At 37.7% G+C, this 15,008-nt stretch overlaps 1 protein-coding gene across 4 annotated transcripts; it reads right to left on the bottom strand.

The window, feature by feature from the left end:
• Positions 1-498: 498 nt before the first annotated feature.
• On the bottom strand, positions 499-14,022 carry LOC140987671 (DNA damage-binding protein 1). 4 transcript variants are annotated; one of them, XM_073456283.1, is made up of 20 exons: positions 13,875-14,022; positions 13,680-13,800; positions 13,285-13,333; positions 12,874-12,933; positions 12,648-12,739; positions 12,243-12,294; positions 12,067-12,129; positions 11,915-11,964; positions 11,163-11,238; positions 10,510-10,719; positions 10,321-10,427; positions 10,113-10,221; positions 8,913-9,113; positions 4,522-4,737; positions 4,338-4,448; positions 3,779-4,054; positions 3,336-3,610; positions 2,249-2,600; positions 1,586-1,870; positions 499-1,350 (listed from the first exon to the last, which is right to left on the bottom strand). In XM_073456283.1, exons 2-20 carry the CDS (start codon positions 13,781-13,783, stop codon positions 769-771), a joined length of 3,270 nt encoding a protein of 1,089 aa, XP_073312384.1. In that variant the 5' UTR covers positions 13,784-13,800; positions 13,875-14,022; the 3' UTR covers positions 499-768. The 4 variants fall into 4 exon arrangements, with proteins under 4 accessions (XP_073312384.1, XP_073312385.1, XP_073312386.1 ...); XM_073456284.1 differs by having other exon boundaries at positions 12,243-12,334; positions 13,680-13,992; XM_073456286.1 differs by having other exon boundaries at positions 1,286-1,363; positions 13,680-13,994.
• Between the last annotated feature and the right edge of the window lie 986 nt (positions 14,023-15,008).

The following is a 15,008-nucleotide window of genomic DNA, read 5'->3' as shown; positions in this document are numbered from 1 at the left end:
ATTCAAACTCGAATCTATCAAAAAAAAAATGTTATATCTCAAAAACTCTTATAAGATCATCTCACGGACTAATTTAACGAGAGAGACAGATAAAGATCTAATTCGATTTCCGAAAAAAAAAATAATATTTTTAACTTAAAAAAAATATTGATTAGATTGACTAATAAAAATCCATAAAATCATATACCTCCTCTTATCATAATCACCCGACCAATTAATATTTTCTATTGATTTCAAGATGCTATCTTTTTCTTTCTTTTTTTCAAATAGACTATTCTCTGACTCAATATCGCTCATCATCAGCACCTTTGTCAACTAAACTCACCTTACCATACACTTTTATTTTCTATTCTCGTTTGTAAAAAAAAAACAATAATTAATTCGTGTTACTTTCATTTGTGAATTTATATTTCCAGTAGTTTTATTCTCTTTAAATTATTCAAAATTTACCGGCGATCGATTCAAGATTCATATCGCTTGGTTTTAAACAAATGACAGTTGTAAAGGTTTATATTGTCCAACACATTCCAAATAATATTTGATGTAAAATTTTAAAGCTGTTGCAAAAAACAGACAGTGGTTACTTACAGTAAAATAAATAACGCGATTTTGCCACTGGAGTAATTATACAATGAGGCTGGGAAAAACACGCCAAGTCCTGCAGGTTTCGGGACTCTAAGAAGCCGGAAGGAGAAGTGTTTATGCCCCACACATTAACCATACAGAAGACGCCACATAGTTTGATCTGGATAAAAGTGAAGAATGGAGTTAGTGTAACCTAGTCAATTCTTCAACTCTCTTCATTAGTTCCTCCACCGGAATACTCATTGCTTTTGAAATCTCTTCCATCCGATTCCGGCCAAGATCAAGGAATGACTCGATTAGATCTCCGTCCAAAAAATTTTTAGAATCGACAGTCTTCTTCTCGTTGTAGAATGACCTCCATTGCTCATGACTTAATCCTCCCACACCCTTGATCACTTTCCTGAGCTGCGTCTGCAACTTCTCCAGGAAGACAAATTGATCATGAGGGAGGGAAGCGATGACCCCGATGACTCCGTTGACAGATCCAAAAATGACAGTCGGAATCTGGCCAATGTCGGAATCTGGCAGTCGCATGACGAGAGAACCATGACGAAACCGATTGACAAATTCACCTAGGTGGTATTCACCAACAACCTCGAGGCGTCCCCGCTCCTCATCAGTGGCTCCTTCACTGTTTTTGCGGACAGTGAAGAGGTTAAAATTATTTTCAGCACCTAGGTATATTTCATCATCTAGTATCTCCACTGCTGACATCCAGTTTGCATTGTAGTCACGGGCTCGCTCCTCAATGGCACCCTCCTCGTGCTGAAAACAGAGACTGAAGAATTTTAGTCAAATTGGAATCCAATTGACAAATTTTATTCAAAATTTGTTTATAGAGGTACTGAGCTGAGTAGGAGGAGCTCATAATGCAGATCATGTAGCAGACTTGAACAAAGATACCATAAAAACAAGACGTTGAATAGAATCTAGATGCAGCAAAATGGAAAATATAAATCCTGAAAGATGATAAGCATTCCTTGAGATTGCAAATATTTACCTTGTAAATCAGTAGAGAGATTGATTTCATCAGGTCACCTACAACAATAAAATCTCCTCTGGTTTGTACATAGAGAGCAAGTATGTGTCCATGATGTCCACATTCAGATTGCAACTCACGAGAACCATCATCACGAAGCATCCACTTGTACAACTGAATCTTCTGATTAATGGCAGCTAGAAGCTTCCCATTGAAGGCATTAAGAGAGTAAACAGCCCCTTTAGTTTCTTTTTCAGCAATTAGCTGTAGTTTTCCATCTTCTACAGCAAAAACAAGTATCCGGCCCTGCAGCATTTCATATAGAGACAAAAGAAGGAAAGTTGAGACCGATTTTGTTGATCACCGTGAGTTGAGTTTTCAAAAACGTTGGAGAAACACTGCTTTGGTTATGTCTACAAATATGAGTGTACATTCCAAATATATATATACATATACGGGAGGTGCTATTTGTTTACTATAGAGAAGTAAAAACCTGTTCATGATCTACACATAATTAGACAGTGTCAATGAAATCTAGTGAACAAGATAGAGGCATTTCACCATCACGCACCTTCCAGTAAAACCCACCAGAATCCTAGATAAATGATTAAATAAAAGGGACATGGGCAGAACCTACACACTGATACTCAGCAGACAAACATACAGAAAATGTTTGCATCTTACTTTTGAAGGTTCATTCTCTTCAGGCATGACATATGCAGTCCCGATACAGTAATATACATTACTGTCATCAGAAAACGAGCAGCTGAGAATGGAGCAACCACATTCAAACTGATCGAGTTGATAAGTAGAAATGAAATCAAAAGTCTGGTCATCCAACAAGCGGATGAAGTGAATTTCAAAATCTTCTGCACTTGACTGGTTATGTTTTAAACTGCATATTGCAAAGGTACGAGTCTGTTCCTGATGGCATATTCGTCGTGCATGCTCCCTAAGTGGAATAGAGCGTATGTGAAGCTTTTGAATGTCGTCGATGGTGCCAATTGTGAGTTCACCTTCTTTAGCAATTGCAAGGCTGTAAACACAAGTAAATTTCCTCTCATTGTTAACTTCACTTAATAGATGTCAATTACATGTGTGGACACTTACAAAAAAAATAATCTTATAGTCTCCATCCTTAATCAATCCTCTTGGGAGAAAACTCATCATCTCTTGAGTGGGTTAGTTATCAATTGTCAAGAAAATTACTAGTATCCTCAGTTAAAAACTTGAAGGCACATACCACTCACTTGACAAATCCACAATTCATTTATTTAGCGAATACGGGGCAGCATGGGCCTTCAGCTCAGCTATCTAGACTATGTTAGACTCTCTTTTTCTCACTATACCCACCCCATCACTCCATAAGGCAAAGAAAAGGCTGTGGCTAGCAATACTGACTCTAAAAAATCACATGTAAAATTTTTCTGCCCATCAATAATATAAGTAGCTCTGCGAGTTTCTCACTATACCCACCCCATCACTCCATAAGGCAAAGAAAAGGCTGTGGCTAGCAATACTGACTCTACAAAATCACATGTAAAATTTTTCTGCGCGTCAATAATATAAGTAGCTCTGCCAAGAATTAAATGTGATAATTGGTCTCTAAATAGTAAATATACACACATATGCAGGTCGTCTTAAACACATGAAAACCAACAATCACCCCAGTAGCCCCCGAGAAAACGCAGGCTAGATGATTTTAGATTTTAATCTCAAAAAATAAATCAAGGCTTCTCAAACCATAATACAAAATCCAGGTAAAATTTACCTGTCGGCGAAAGCAGCAGAGTTGAAGGGGCACATAAGACTGACTTCTTTTAGATTTACATTACTGTAAAGCAATTTCTTGTTACTGCTGTAAATGACAGTCGGTCTATCAGAAGCAGCAAAAACATGTGTAGCATTCTTTGAGGAGAAAGTCCGAAGCGTAATGGGTTGTGTCCCCAAAGATACTTTTTTCCTGTCCATCAGCTCCCCGGTGCTAGTGTTTAACACAAAATTCAAGAGATGTCCATCCCCAAGAGCACACAACAAGTAAGACATCTGAAAACCAACAGTGTGATTTTAGCCCAACTTGAGTTGCTAGTAGTTTGATATTTCAAGAACACTCACTCCATGCATGCATAAATTTAACTCTGAGAGAATTCATGCACGAAAAATACTATATGCCCACATAAAAACAAAGTGAACAAAACTAAGAACGAAACTCACCCCTTCAAAAGTACATAATAGTACAGAACGAGGAATTATCTCCCCTCCCAAAGGTTCTTTCGTAACCAGGTTCATATCAGGAAGTGAAAATATCCGCACGCTTATATCAGTCCACATACCCACTACTGCTAGGTGACTATAATTTGGATTATCACCAATTGGATTTATATCGAGGCACGAGATGTCATACTCTAACTGAGTATGTTTTACTTCTGTCAACACTCCATCACCAATTTCCAAGTAGATCAAATGGCCACCACCAAGAGCCAATAAAACCTGTGAAAGGCAAATGTCAAGTAAGCTGAAAATAACTCAGCCAAATCAAACCAGCCAATATCACAATAAAAGTGCTTCAGAAGACTGCATCAATTAAGAGCAGAATCATAGAGAAAACCCAGGTACATGTTTAAAAAACTTTACTTTCTCCTGTTAGTGAGTAATCTAGCTAACCATAATTACTGCACATAATTTGTGAGAAATAACTTTGACACATGTTTTATATCAGTTTTTAGAGACATTCACTGTGAATTGATACTAAAACCGAAGAAATCGAGCTTACCTGAGTGGTGTTGGCCGTGGCAACATTGATTGAGTGCCCTGCTGGAGCAAACCATTCATGTCTGAGTTCTCTAGAGGTAGAACTGACCAATCTGACTGATATTGAAGTAGCCTGCACAGTTCATAAATTAATTTATGCATGATGGAAGGCCAGTAAATGGTTTTGCATGCTGTGATGATCTTGCCTGCACAATTTGGTCATATATAGCATCATGACAAAATAAAGTCTGGGTATTGGAATAAAAGCCTTCTATCTCAGTTTCCTCCAATTCATCCTCAATGTTCATTGCCAATATACGTGTCTCACTGATGAAGCTAACCACCAAAAAAGTATCAAATGGATCATCAGTAGCTGAACGTAATGACCACATCCCTTTGATTCCTTGAAGCTCTACAGATGCCTATGAATGGCAATAAACGAAGTGTCAAGATATGGATTTGTTGGAAAGAATATCAATACAGATTTAATGGGATTAGATTGATTGTAATCCATAACTTGCAGGGATTTTATTGTAGTTGTAAATACAAGAGTATCACTCTTCAAGATAAGGAAACTATCCTAATCAAGAATAAGTGTATGTTTATTGACCTAGATATGTGAAATATATATATTTTTCTCTATTAATTCACAAGGTATCAGAGCCGGCAGACCGATCTTGAGATCATCCGATCCGATTTCTGAATTATGACAGACGGCACTGGAAAAAATTCCAAAACCGATGTCCACGCCACTGAGCATTCAGCCATCGTTTCAATTGGTGATTTGCAAAATATTCACACTACATATCAGCTGAATGGAAAAAATTATTTGAAGTAGTCGCATCTCGTTCGAACAATATTGAAGGGACGTGGAAAGTTGAGCCATGTACTTGGCCCATGGCCTGATTCAAAAAACCCGAAGTTCACAGCATGAGATGAAACAGATTCCCTAGTGATGCCGTGGTTGTGGAATTCGATGATTCCAGGAATAAGTGACATGTGCATGTTCCTTGGTACAGCCAAGGAAATCTGGGATGCCATCAAGCAAACATATTCAAAGGTTCATGATGCAGCCCAGATCTATGAAATCCGCAACAAAATCTCAGCCACTATTCAAAAGACCCGTACCATAACTGAATAATCTAATCTGTTATCGGGCTTATGGCAAGAGTTGGACCACTATCAATGTATCGAGATGAAATTCAGTTCAGATGCTACCGTTCTCAAGAGCTTCGTTGAAAAGGATCGGATTTACGATTTCTTTGCAGGGCTTAATATTGAATTTTGATGCCGTAAGGATGCAAATCTTGGGGAAGGAAGATTTACCATCCTTACACGAAGCCATCTCCATCATCTGTACTGAAGAAGGAAGGAAAAGTGTTAAGCTTAAGCCTAGAAAATCATCCCTCAAATGGGTCAGCCTTAGTGACAAAATCAGTCCATCAACAGCAGGAAGATCATGCCTCAAATGGATCAGCCTTAGTGACAAAATCAGTCAATCAACAGCCCTTTGAAGGAGACAATAGGCCTGCAGGGTGGTCGAAACATCCATTCAAGCAATCAAAGGATTCTTTTTGGTGCACTTACTGCAGGCGGTCAGGCCATACCAAAAAGACCTGCTGGAAATTGAATGGGCAGCCTCCAAATCTGAACAAGAACTTTTTCAGCAAGGATGAGAAAGACAAAGGGCAAACCCATACGGCAAATGGTCATTCAGGTAGCGAAGAACATGCACCACATCCCACATTCAACAAGGAAGACATTGAGAAGTTTAGAATTTTTTTAGAAACTCTTGAAGGACCATCGGGCGCAGCTACATGTTCGCTAGCATATTCAGGTGTATCCTCTACCTCTTGTCATTCTAATGCTTCAAATCTCAACACATGGGTAATGGATTCAGGGACCACGTTCTTGATGTCACGAGGGCATCCTTGTTTCACAAAAATGTCCCCAAGCTTGGGGGAAATAGTCCTCACATCAGCTTATCTCATAAACCACCATCCAACAAAAGTCTTTGGTTTTAAAAGTCCTTTAGAAACCCTCACTAAATTCTTTGCCAACTTTACTACCTCAAACAATTTGATTCCTTGAATCTTCAGCAGTGTTGCATTTGTCACATTCATCCGCACAATAGGGGCAAACTCGATCCCCAAGCTCTTAGGTGCGTCTTCATTGGCTATTCCTTCGCTCAGAAAGGGTACAAATGCTTTCATCGTCCCACAAAAAAAATACTTTGCCTCAGCAAATGTCACATTTGATGAGTCAAAATTCTACTTTCCAAGTACCTATCTTCAGGAAGAGAATTTGGGTGAAGATAGAGAACATGAAATGTTTTCTTTGAATTTCCAAGTCGAGTCTATCTAATCCCATCACTATGCTGCCATCAACATCTGCTGATAATCCAAACCCTAACAGAACGATAAAGGAACGAGGAACTCAAGACATTACACAACCACTACAAGTTTATTCCACAAAGCCAAGACTTGACACTTCAGCCAAGAATGTTCGACATTCTCCTATTCGAGCTGCGGTTCAATCACCTGAAATGCCCCACAAGACAGTCCAACATCAACCAACAAGTAATCTTATGAAGGAAGAAACTGTAACATCACCAATCCACGAGGAACCAATCCATGCCTCATCAGTGCCAAATGAATCTGATTTACCAATAGCACTTAGGAAGGAAATTGGAGCTTGTACCAAACATTCATTGCATAATTTCCTGTCCTACCAGAATTTAGCGCAAAGCCATAGAGCCTTTCTTACCAATCTTCACTCCATTCCCATTCCTAGAAATTTAACTAAAGCATTAGGAGACGAGAAGCGAGAGAATGCCATGAAAGTGGAAATGGAAGCGTTGGAACGAACTAAAACATGGGATTTGGTTGAGATGCCTAAAGGGAAGAAAATGGTTGAATGTAAATGGATGTTCACTGTTAAATACAGGGCACGTTTGGTTGGGAAAAGATATACTCAGACCTATGGCATTGACTATGTGGAAACTTTTGCTCCGGTGGCAAAAATGAATATAGTTCGGGTTTTGTTGTCATTAGCAGCCAACTTTGGATGGAACTTGAAGCAGTATGACGTAAAAAATGCCTTCTTACATGGTGATCTTGAAGAGGAAATTTATATGGAGGTTCCCAGGTTTTAAATCTAAAGATGGGATGGCTTGCAAGTTAAACAAGGCCCTTTATGGACTTAAACAATCTCCAAGAGCATAGTTTGGAAGGTTTATGAACGTGATGATTGCTTCAGGTTATAAGCAAGGTCAAGGGGATCATACATTGTTTGAACGGCATTCAAAGATAAGGGGAGTGATTGTGTTACTGTTATACGTGGATGATATCATATTAACTTTAAATGATGTCGAAGAAATGAAAAGATTGAGACAGTGCTTAGAAAATGAATTCGACATCAAGGATCTTGGTAAACTAAAGTATTTTCTAGGAATTGAATTGGCTCATTCGAAGCAGTGAATTTTTATATCACAACAGAAATACGTTGTGGATTTATTGACATAAACCTCCACATAAACCAGGATGTTGGGATTTAAACCAGCTGAGACGCCAATCGAGGCTAACCACGGGTTATGTTATGCACCAAAAGAAGCAATAGTGGATAAGAATTCCTACCAAAGACTTGTAGGTTGGTTGATTTATTTAACTCACACAAGACCCGACATTACTTATGATGTAATTATATATAGTCAGTTCATTCATAATCCAAAAGAAATGCATCTCAAAGCTGATACTAGAGTTTTAAGGTACTTAGGGAACATCTGGGAAAGGACTTTTGTTCAAGAAAGGGGAAAACATGACAGTGGAGGCCTACACAGATGCGGACTATGCGGGTTCTCTAGTTGATCGAAAATCAACCTCAGGCTACTGCACATTTCTGGGTGGCAATATTGTAATATGGAGGAGTAAAAAACAGGATGTAGTAGCAAGGTCAAGTGCGGAGTCTGAATTTAGATCAATGGTGCTTGGGATATGTGAGTTGTTGTGGTTAAAATTAATCTTGGATGATTTACAAATCAAGTGGATAGGTCCTATGAGATTATATTGTGATAACAAGTCAGCGATTAGCATTGCACATAACCCCGTTCAACATGATCGAACCAAACACACTAAAGTGGACAGACACTTTATAAAAGAGAAGTTAGATAAAGGACTGATTTGCACATTGTTCATCTCATCTAAAGATCAATTGGCAGATATATTTATAAAAAGGCAACCGAGTAACATATTCCAACAAATGATTAGCAAGCTCGGAATGTACGACATCCATTCACCTGCTTGAAGGGGAGTGTCGATATATGGATTTGTTGGAAAGAATATCAATGCAGATTTTATGGGTTAGATTGATTGTAATCCCTAACTTGCAGGGATTTTATTGTAGTTAAAATTTATTTTTGATTAGGATAGTTTCCTTATCTTTAAGGGTGATATCCTTGTATATAAACAAGTATATGTTCATTCATCTAGATATGTGAAATATATATATATATTCTTCTCTGTTAATTCACACGAAGAATACAATGAGAAAGTAAAGTGTCAAATGAATTCCCAACAAAATTAAAGGTACTAGCAAATACCTGCTCATTTATTCCAATTCCATTACGTACGATCCTGAGAGAACCATCTTTGTAAGCTCCCGAGCAAGTTACAACCTGACCTTGACCTTGCCCCTCTAAGTCAACCACACAAAAGTCGACAATTGGCCCCAAATTGACATACCTTTCGAGAACTTCAACATAAGAACCTTTCGCATCCGGGTGAAGATTAAGCTTTATGAGCTGGATTATGATTCGAGACATGGAAACAAGGAAATTTTCATGGACATGGCCAATTATCATAGACAACAAACTCATTAAAAGGTCAAGAGAATTGATAAGTGATAAAAATGGGGAAAACATTTATTGAAACCAGAAGTTAAGCAACACGATTTTTTCCATCTTGATTATCTTCATACCTGGCCTTGCATGAAATATAAAATGACTTTATAAAGATGCACTAACAAACTTCCCATGAGACTGGAGTTTCTTTCAGCAAGTATGTCATAGCAAAACATTATATTTTCTTGCTTTATTAATCAAACAAAAAATAACGCAAAACAATCTCCATGACACAATAAAGTTCATATTTATGCTACCAAAAACACAACACTATAGCATGATAATATTGACCATAGTTCAAAATACATCAAACAATCAAATTAAATCTTCTTTCTCCATGCAGCATGATCAATAATGACAATGAAAAGAAACACCTTCATTCTATGAAATTGCAAGGCAGATCACCAGAAGAAGGGCAATAAACTCTCAGATCAAGCAGCAACTTGTAAAAATATTCAAAAAAGAAGGGGTAGAGCATAAAACATGTAACGTATAAAAAAACTAGAAAAAACCCCACAAAATGAGAGAAAATAAAGATTGGGACAGATATGCTAGCCAAGAATCTACCAAAGCAACATTGGGGAAAGAAGGAATCACTTCGCTAATAAATAAAGCATAAGACAACACCCTCCCAAATCAAGCGAAACATAATGAACTTGATAATCGAATATCACTGCAACAGTCATCAGTCAGATGCGCCAATATGTAATAGAAGAAGATAAGAGGTTTTTTTAGAAAGAAACATGTGCAGATGCAAATACTGTGTTCCTGAGTTCAAAAACCAAGGGGCATGGTGCAGTTATACAGGTCATATACCATCATAACTACAATATGATACATAAAATACTTGAAAATAAAACCATGGAGATAAAAGATTGAAGAGGGAAATCGTATGCATACCTGTGAATCTCCATAACTTGAGCCAACAAAAACAACTGCATTATCAAGATAGGAAATTGATGATGCAACAGATGTCTCACCCAGGAGCTCGATTTTGAGTCCTGTTACTCTGGAAGATTAGAAATGGAAAAACCATTAAGACATGTCAATATACTTGCCAAAAAACGAACATCATATACTGAAATTATGAAACAGAAAACAAACTCACTTTTCCTTTTCATGGGTTATGACAAGTAGGTGCAGAAGTCCATTGTGATCCCCTAATAAGTAGCGGGAACCGTCGGTGTCAACTCTCCCATAAGATCTTGTGATCGACTTCAAAGAGCATAAAAATTAATCAAAGATAATGATTAAAATGGTTTAACATAGAGCAGAGCAACATATCTATGTAACCTACAGGAGTAATGGGGACTGCTTTGAAAGCTGAGGCACTGCAATAAACGATAGTTTCTTCACCGATAATTAGAACACCACAGAGAGGAGGTGGCACTGGTATTAACAAATCTGCACCGTTATCAAGATTATTCTGAGACCATGGCCCCTCGACAAAATCTTTGTCCTTCAAAGTCACCTCGTATGTTTTCACATGACGGGCATCCTTGTTATCCTGTAAATCAAGGTAGCGATACATGGTAATCAAATAACACTGAAATAATTCTAAAACATGATTCAAATTTAAACAAAAACGACAGAAAAGGGAGCATGCAGCATAGATGATAGGTGGAACCAAAAGAGTACATCATAATATTTTAAAATCTCAAAGACACTACCCAGAGACACCACAATCGGTCAAGAGTATGAAATATTGTAAAATAGATAACATCTACCACCCATGAATGATACCTCATTGGTAAAACATGAAAGGAAAAATCACATATACGAAGCAATGACTGAGACCTGAAGATACAATTCTCCAAAAACAAAAAATTGTTGGCCCCGGGCAATTTAAATGAATTAAGCAAATAGTATCATCAACTTATGACAAGAAGATAAAGATCACATAGAAAATTCAAGGTAATAACCATTGTTTTTATGAAAGTAAATCAAAACCTGGTAAAGTACAACAATAGTTGGCTTGGCGCATCCATATAAAAATTTGATATCCAAAACCTGAAGTTCCTCAAGCCTGAAGAAACGGCCAGGTTATTGTTCGCAAGCTTGTTAGAGGGAAAAAACGAAACTATAGCAGTTCGGAATAATTAGATCAAAAATGTTCTTCAATGATTACGATGGGGCAGAAAAATTATATCTTCACTTGGAAATCTTTATAACTACATGTGGAAGTGGAGATTGCTAATTCAGTTTTCTATACCAAAAAAACCACTTTTCTCAATGAATCATTCTCTGGTTAAACAGTTAAGGCTTTGCGGAGCCTTTTGGTGATCATAGACAAGTAGTGGCATCTTTTTTGGAATGTATGACAAGGAAAGCCAATAGGAATATAGTTCAACTGGCTCGAACATAATTTGCAGAAAGAGACAGTCAGATGTAGATATAAGAACCTCAATATTTAGAATCATGAAATTGACTAAAAGACTCAAACTAGATCACGAGGGTATCATCCATCTTCTTCTATTTTATTTTTTCAAAAAATGCTGCAATTTTTGCAATTAGCAACTGGGCATCAACAATACACAGGCAAGAATTCAAGGTTAGCTGATCAAAGAAATGACAAATATACAGGTATACACAATAGCCACATCATATATTGTTTTAGGAATAACAGACACCAACTTTACTTTCAGGAAAGTGACTTGCTACTGTTTGCAATCGCGAAAAAAAAAAAGAAACAGAAAATTTACCTAATATTGAATGCTTCCTTGAGCTGGCCTTTGTTATCAAATGGAATGACCTAAAAAAATAATTCTCATGTAATCTAATGAGAGCATGTGGAAGAAAAAAGTTGAAACTTCGATTAGAATCAATCTGAAAAGGTATCAAACACTAGGATTACTTTGAACAAGCCGTCATATAGATGAAGTCCAATCAATCTGCAATCTGGATCAATTACGCCAATCTACCAGGAAAGAAAATCCACAAGTCATAAACAGTCAAATATGTAGAAAAGAGAAATAAAAAAATCAAGATCACTATCTCAACATGAACATTTCCAGAGAATTACTAAATTACCTGCCCATTGTCAGTAGGACGACCTATTCGATCTGAAACATCTCCCATTGCTCTGTTAATAATGGATACCCCACCAACAAAGCAGCAAATTCCTTTTAGTGAAATGGATGACGAATTTATGATTACACCAAAAGTCACAGTAATGACAATTGACACCGACATAACTTAAAAGAAAATTTTATCCTGTGGCCACATGTGGACTGTCTATAAAATGACTTCAGGTTAATGCATTTGTTAGGGGGAAAAGAAACTCGTAATAGTCATGAAACCCCAGTGCAGAACTAGGATGTGGTTCATCCATGTGACTATAGTCAAATTCAAGCAGTGCGTATAAATACAAGCAAGCAATAAACAATATTTCAAAAAGATTAATCATCCAGTGCTTAAAAACTCTAGCTGTCACACCTTGTAATAACCTCTGCAGCCTCAGACTCCCATTGTAAAACGCAGAATTTATATCTTTCTGTAGCGATGAAAAGGAGATCTTGAGTCTCTCCCTGCCAGTTTATTGCGAAGTAAGACATAAGCCTTTTTAATACTATTTTGTAAGAAAATTATATCAAAGTCTGATCTCAATTCTCAAGAAAGGGCTTTCTCAAACAGACTTTTATGTTTCAATTTGAATACTCACATGTGGGCGGAAAAGCTCAAGGGTCGCAATTCTTCCATATATTGGAACGTCCAACATAGGCTGTAAAGATATAATTAAGAGGTTATGATTTCATAGGACCTCAATCATTAACAGTTCGAGCTTAAGTCATTCCATCAGCCAAAAAAGGATGGGAATGGGAATATTGCACTATAAATTTACTGGGGTCACATCAGGAGAAAAAACTAGAATAAATTGTTCGCTCTAGCAGACCCCCTCTTCTCTCATGATAACAGCTGCTCACCATCTAAGATATATTAAATTCCTCATGGCTTACCACCCTTTGTCACCTTCAACTCTCCACGTCTACAATCTCACGAAAAGAACAAAAGGGGAAGCATACTACATTCTCAATTTTTTTTACAAAAAAGCGTGGTAACTGGATTTATGTACCTGTAGACCTTGAGGAGTAAGTAAATGGATCTCTATTCGAGAGCATTTCCTGCAAGTGGGATATCATGAAAAGTAGAATGCGTTCCAGACATGTACACAGGTCGGAATATAATGAATCACGTAATAAATAAAAAACTAGAGATCTGTAAAATCTTAATTCTGTTCTGATATGATAAATTGCCCTAACAAACAAATCAGTTCCACTACAATCTTAGAACAATCATACAATCGTATTAAAAGTCAATACAAATACATAATATACAGAATTAACTTCCAGAAACCAGATAGAACAATTAGACCGCCTCATTAAATTCGGATGGAAAGTAACAAGTGAATAAAGGAGCAGTGCATGAGTTTGCACGCTTTGGTGCGTGTGAGCGACTGAGAGTACTCACGCAACAATGAGATTGAGCTCATGAGGGGCAGTAAAATTGCCAACGCATGAATGAGTAACGTTCGTCGGTTTGTGAGCCGTCACCACGTAATTCCAAACGCTCATCTTTATACACAGTGAGCCTGCACGATACAGTTCTCTATCTCAATTTCAAATCCTAGAGAACAAAGTAGAGCGTACTGTAGAGGCCTCTCACAGCTTAAATTACTCGTGGCAGATTGCTGTGCGCCGCCCGCGGGCAATTTCAATAAACTGCGTCGTTGAGTTAACCGGGGAGGAGGAGAAGAGGCGGAGAAGGGCAGAAGGGTAATATGGTTAAGCTAATTGGCTTTACTTCCATAAGCAGATCTAAAATGGGCCTATCTTACTGGACTGCCTTAGACAAGGAATCACCCAATGGCGTAAGGCTCACATGATCACGAGGCCCAACTTGATATATTCACACACACACCCTGTTCAAAGAAGGTTGGACTCTGTTTGCTCTTGTAGACCCTCGTCTTCCATTTCCCGCACCCGCTCGCATGGTTCCAAGTTCCGACAAGATTTCGGAGATTTTGAGACTGATGTGCCCCGAGCGCCAGCTATTCATTTACCATCTGTTTATTGATTTCTCGGATTCTTTGTTTGAAACTTTCTTGTTTCTCAGTGTGTAAAGTTGTCGGTCGCTTCTGAATTTCTGGGGGCTCTTCCCACCAAGCCAAGGAAAGAAAGCGTGACTAGTGTCAAGGTCAAAGCAGAAAGCTGTGTAGTTTTTAATTTCTATTTAATTAGACTTGAGTATAGCACAAGATTCTGTTTATGACTTGGATTTAGTCACTGTATTGGAGCCCACGTAGACAAGTTTTTCTCGTGAGGTTTAAACCAGTGATAAAGAAGTATTGGAGTCGTGCAAAGTGCTTCTGATCTTGAAATGATCAGTTGATGAATGTCTTAATTAGACATAGACTCAAATATGTTTGAACTTTGAATGTGCACATTTTCATAGAATCTAATTGTAATTGTTTCGAGGAGACAGGGGTGATGCACGACTTTAGACATGAGCACTTGTTCTACTTGCTTTTATCATTTGGTTGCAAGTGTTCGTTTATAAATCACTTTGATCTGTTGTTTCTTGCAGAACTTCTTAGTGACTGCATTAGGAGATGCTCTTTTTCTCATGGATTACAATTAAGAGGATAGTGGAAACTGGATCTCATCGCTCTACCATTAAAGTTCTAAAGCTGCATGTTGGTACTGATGATATTAATGTGTTGAACATTAGTTAAGAAGCTGTAATGTGAACCATGTATTGACTCACAGGTAATATTTCAAATGCCTTTAGTAATGCAGA

Source organism: Primulina huaijiensis, chromosome 11, assembly GCF_012295235.1.
Source record: "Primulina huaijiensis isolate GDHJ02 chromosome 11, ASM1229523v2, whole genome shotgun sequence".
In the NCBI taxonomy this organism is placed as follows: Eukaryota; Viridiplantae; Streptophyta; class Magnoliopsida; order Lamiales; family Gesneriaceae; genus Primulina; species Primulina huaijiensis.
This window is presented reverse-complemented; position numbering and strand designations above follow the sequence as displayed.